The sequence below is a fragment of the Chiloscyllium plagiosum genome, chromosome 25 (assembly GCF_004010195.1).
Source record: "Chiloscyllium plagiosum isolate BGI_BamShark_2017 chromosome 25, ASM401019v2, whole genome shotgun sequence".
In the NCBI taxonomy this organism is placed as follows: Eukaryota; Metazoa; Chordata; class Chondrichthyes; order Orectolobiformes; family Hemiscylliidae; genus Chiloscyllium; species Chiloscyllium plagiosum.
In genome coordinates, this window is record NC_057734.1 from 41,189,777 (window position 1) to 41,194,399 (window position 4,623).

The 4,623-nt window shown below is 44.6% G+C and overlaps 1 protein-coding gene across 2 annotated transcripts; it reads right to left on the bottom strand.

Moving 5' to 3' along the window:
* Positions 1 to 269: 269 nt before the first annotated feature.
* Positions 270 to 3,928, bottom strand: LOC122562482 (cytochrome c oxidase subunit 6A, mitochondrial-like). Of its 2 annotated transcripts, none has more exons than XM_043715319.1 (3): positions 3,792 to 3,928; positions 2,438 to 2,583; positions 270 to 519 (listed from the first exon to the last, which is right to left on the bottom strand). In XM_043715319.1, exons 1-3 carry the CDS (start codon positions 3,880 to 3,882, stop codon positions 427 to 429), a joined length of 330 nt encoding a protein of 109 aa, XP_043571254.1. In that variant the 5' UTR covers positions 3,883 to 3,928; the 3' UTR covers positions 270 to 426. The 2 variants fall into 2 exon arrangements, with proteins under 2 accessions (XP_043571254.1, XP_043571255.1); XM_043715320.1 differs by having other exon boundaries at positions 2,438 to 2,580; positions 3,792 to 3,900.
* Between the last annotated feature and the right edge of the window lie 695 nt (positions 3,929 to 4,623).

Consider the following 4,623-nt stretch of genomic DNA (forward strand, 5'->3'; position numbering starts at 1 on the left):
TCCATTGCTTTGTATCGATTTCTTACTGGAGCAAAGAACAGATGGTGACAAATCCCAGGTCTGAATAGTTTCCAACATTGGTAATGAGTGGAGTCCAAGCACAGAAAGAAGCTGGCCTTATTCTGGACTTGTTACAAAATGTTACACTCACAAGCACCACATAGAACATTCCCCCAAAAGCTTCACAGCAGATTAAAACTTCTTGTATTTTAGTCATTAACTAAAGCTCAACCCACCTGATCCAACAGCATTCACTTACGCCACAAAAATTGAATTTTTCACAGTATATTTATTATGGTGTTACCTCATTAAAGGTGAACACATTACATATTCGCTTTTTAAAAATAATGCACACATTCACATGATCTTTTTAGATGTGAAGAAATGGTTCATAAACACAAGGCCAGTCTTCTCAGCTTCAAATTTTCAATGTTCCTCTGCATCTTCCCAGCCAGTGGGCAGAGGATTGGTATGGGGATTGTGGAAGAATGAGTGCGTCCCATCACCCCAAGGGAATGGCTGTGGATGGAATAGTAAAACAGTACATTAGTGAAACTGTTCCAGAAAGCTTGTGGACCAAGTCATTCACCTTGCTTAAGATCAAAGTGTCAAAGTTTATCCGACCTGTGGAGCACCTTTGGTTAAATACCTGTTAGCCCACTACCCGTACATATTAATTTCCCATTAAAACCCATTAATTTTGGTATCTCACGTATAAAACTGAAAAGTACTGACAGTGCCCGAGTGAAGATGTGAACTAAAATTAAACTAACTTCAAAATTTTAAATGCCTGTGATCCATTGTCATTACTCCCCCTCAGCTTCAAATCAAAAAAAAGAGAATCCATTGAAATCTCCAACCATACATGACATTAGACAAGAGTATTATACAAAGAGAGGGATTGGCAAAGTCAGGTCTTTTCAAACACTTATCACCCCCAAACTGATCCAGTCAATAGTGAGCCAGCCACTAACAGAGCAGCCCAGAATCATCCTATTATCACATGCTACATGCCTTCTTCTGCAGATACAGCAGAGGAAATTCATGGGGCAAGACAATCTTATTTCATCAGTGCACCCTTCACTTGGGCTCAGTCAAGTATTCTCCAGTTTTATATGAGATATTGAAATTAAGAAACAGTTTCTCTATGGGTAGTGGGTCAACAGCTATTTAAATCAAAGGTGCGCCACAGGCAGGATAAATTTTGATGCTTAGATCTTAGGGTGAATGCCTCAAATCACCTTTCACCACATTAACCCACTTCACCCAGATCCAACTCGACACCTAACGAAGCCAGAAGAGGAAGAGAAATTCAACTTAAAATCATGATGGATATAGATAAGGTGAAAAGCAAAAGGTCTGTTCCCTAGGATAGGGGAGTTCAAACTAGAGGGCATAATTCTAAGGTGAGAGAAGAAAGATTTAAAGAGGGACCAGATGGGCAACCTTTTCACAAAGAGGGTGAACTGCCAGAGGAAGTGGTAGATGCAGGTATAGTTATAACGTTTGAATACATTTGGACAGGTCCATGAATAGGAAAGGTTTAGAGGGATCTGGGTCAAATGCAGGCAAGTGGGACAAGTTCAGTTTGGGAAATCTGGTCAGCTTGGATGAGTTAGACCAAAGGGTCTGTTGCCATGCTGTATGACTGAGTTGTCACTGGAATCAACTGAATAAACTGCTTGAGTCAGCTAATTTCTCAATAAGGAGAAAGTGAGGAGTGTAAATGCTGGAGAGTCAGAGTTGAAAAGTGTGGCGCTGGAGAAAGTACAGCATCCGAGGAGCAGGAGAGTCAATGTTTAAGGCATAAGCCGTTGATCAGCCATTGTTGATGTCAACTCTCCCGCTCTGCAGATGCTGCCTGACTGGCTGTGCTTTTCTCAATGCCACATTTTTCAACTAATTTCTCAATGAATAGTACTATGGTACAATTCCCTGAAACCTTACTACTGGATGTAAAAGAATGAATCACATTTCAATTGACACAGGTTTGTTACTTGATTAATGGGAGACCATTCAATAATATGAACATTACCACCATTAATTATGGTGTTCACAACTATGAATTGCCAGTTTCACTTAATATGGTAAACAGAAGTCAGATTACACCAACTGGTCCAAAGGAAGAGTTTAGATCAATGTTTGGGCTTTCAAGTGGGGCATTTAAGTTTCTGTGCCAAAGTTCAGAATAACAGAGATTCAAAATTATGTTGCCTCTAGTAACTAATAAACACCTTAGACATAAGGTGATTTACTCTTATTTTCCAGGTACTAATTTGTATCTCCAGAGAACTCATGTTTTAAAGAATTTGATTAGTAAGTGAGGAATGCTAATTTTGCTACTTTACATTTGACAACTTTGTGCACTTCATTATTTGTTAAACAGCACAAGATTTCCATGTTAATAACAATCCTTTAAGTTTGATACAGTACTCACTTTGGTCCTGATGCGGAGGTGTTCATAAGGAACAAAATCATGTCTCTCATGGCTGTGCTGCTGTGCCTTCAGGTAGCAGTTCAACATGCAGACAGTTACACCAGGAATCGCAACAATAAACGTCAGAATCTTCCACATACGGGCTGCTGGGAGGACAGGAAAACAAACGTACATTCCAATCAAATATATTTGGAGACAATATACTGAGACCTTTACACCAAAAGGAAGTGATCCCACTACAATTTTAGTCCCATTGTAAGTGAATTTTGTTGACCAATAGTACTCAGGCACTTTTAGCCTCACTACTGTTAGACAATGAAGGCAATAAAATGGCAAAATAGTACCAGTGTTTCTAGTGAGTGTACGCTCAATGTTTAGAGTGGGAACACATGCCCCTCCGAGTCAGGAAACCAGGATTCAAGTCCCATCTGAACCAGGACTACATCATAACATCTCTGAACAGGTTGACTAGAAAATGTAAAATATATATCAAGTTGAAGATCACATTTGGATTATTTGATCCAGATAAACAAAATGAGTTAAGCATTCAATAGGGTACTAGAATTTAACAGCAGCATATACTCTACCACATAGAAGGAACAGCTTTGGTAAGCAATTAGCAAATAACATTCAGAAGAGATGAAAATCAGCAAATAAAACAGATTATAGTTTGGTGTAAAGGGTTCACATCTAGGTCATTCCTCCCCATTACTGCCATCCTCATCTCGAACTCAAAAAGAACTGGCAGGCATTATGATTTTAACATCTAACACAAGGTGAAGACAAATGAGACCCAGATGCCGTTAACAAATACGCATTAGCATATTTCACCACATGACTACGATAAGTGAATTGAAGATGTATTATTGCAACCACAACCATACGCAGACACATGTAACCTTGCAGACTTCCACTGCATCTAAATACTGGTAATTTAAACCAAAGAAAATATGGAAATACATTCAATGAGGGAATTATCGGGTTTTGTTTCCGTTTGGGGCAGGTGCCGTCTATTTAACAGCGCCGACGTTGATATCACTAACTGTGCAAGAACATGGAGGGTGGGGGAGGAAGAGAGAGACCCCACCCTCCCACAAATCACTCCCCACCGCGGACTGCAGTCAGGCCCCAAGGCAGGGGGCGGGGAGACAACACCCCCCCCCCCTCCTCCACTCCCCATTCACATCCCCCACCCCCGGGACTGCAGTCAGTGAGAGACTCCGGGGCGGATCCAGAGCCTGGACAGGGCCGCGGGGCCAAGGTCACAGCCAGCGTCCGCCCCCCTACCCCCGGGGCAGGCGGTCTGTCCACCTCCTCCCCATGCAGTGAACCCCCCGGCCCCGGCCGTGCTCACCCCCCTGGTGCTCCGCGGCCGCGGCCGCTGCAGACAGCTGTCCGACACCGCTCAGGCTCCGGCGAAACATCCGACCCCAAATCGCCGCCATCTTCACACTGCAATGCGCAGGCGCGGAACTGGCCGGAAACACGCCGAACCGGGGCAGAGGTCACAACGGAAAAAAATAAATAAAATATTTTATTCTCAACACGACGGCAGCTGGAGTGTTTTCATCCGTTCATTCAACACCGTAGTGTTGTTTTAAAATATGGGTGTGTGGTGGGGGTGCAGCCAAACGTAAGGGGGCGGCGCCAGGTTGTAGGAGGCGGGGCTAATTCTGAAGGGGCGGGGCAGGTATGTGGAAGGGGCGTGGTCATACCGGTAGAGGGCGGGGTCAGACTGATTGGGCGTGGTCAGACTGAGGGGGGGAAATCTGATTGTAGAGGCGGGGCCAAAATGCTCAGGGCGGGGCCAAAATGTAGGGGCGGAGTCGGTTTGTAGTGGGCGGGGCCATGCGGTTTGTGGGCGGGAGTAGGTGAGGACTGCTCACCTACTGGAGATCAGAGCTGATAATGTGGTGCTGGAAAAACACAGCAGGTCAGGCAGCATCCATGGAGCAGGAAGGTCGACGTTTCAGGCATGAGCCCTTCTTCAGGAATGAGGAGGGTGTGCCAAGCAGGCTAAGATAAAAGGTAGGGAGGAGGGACTTGGAGGAGGAGCGTTGGGAATGCGATAGGTGGAAGGAGGTTAAGGTGAGGGTGATAGACCGGAGTGGGGGTGGGCGCGGAGAGGTCAGGAAGAAGATTGCAGGTTAGGAAGGCGGTGCTGAGTTTGAGGGATTTGACTGAGA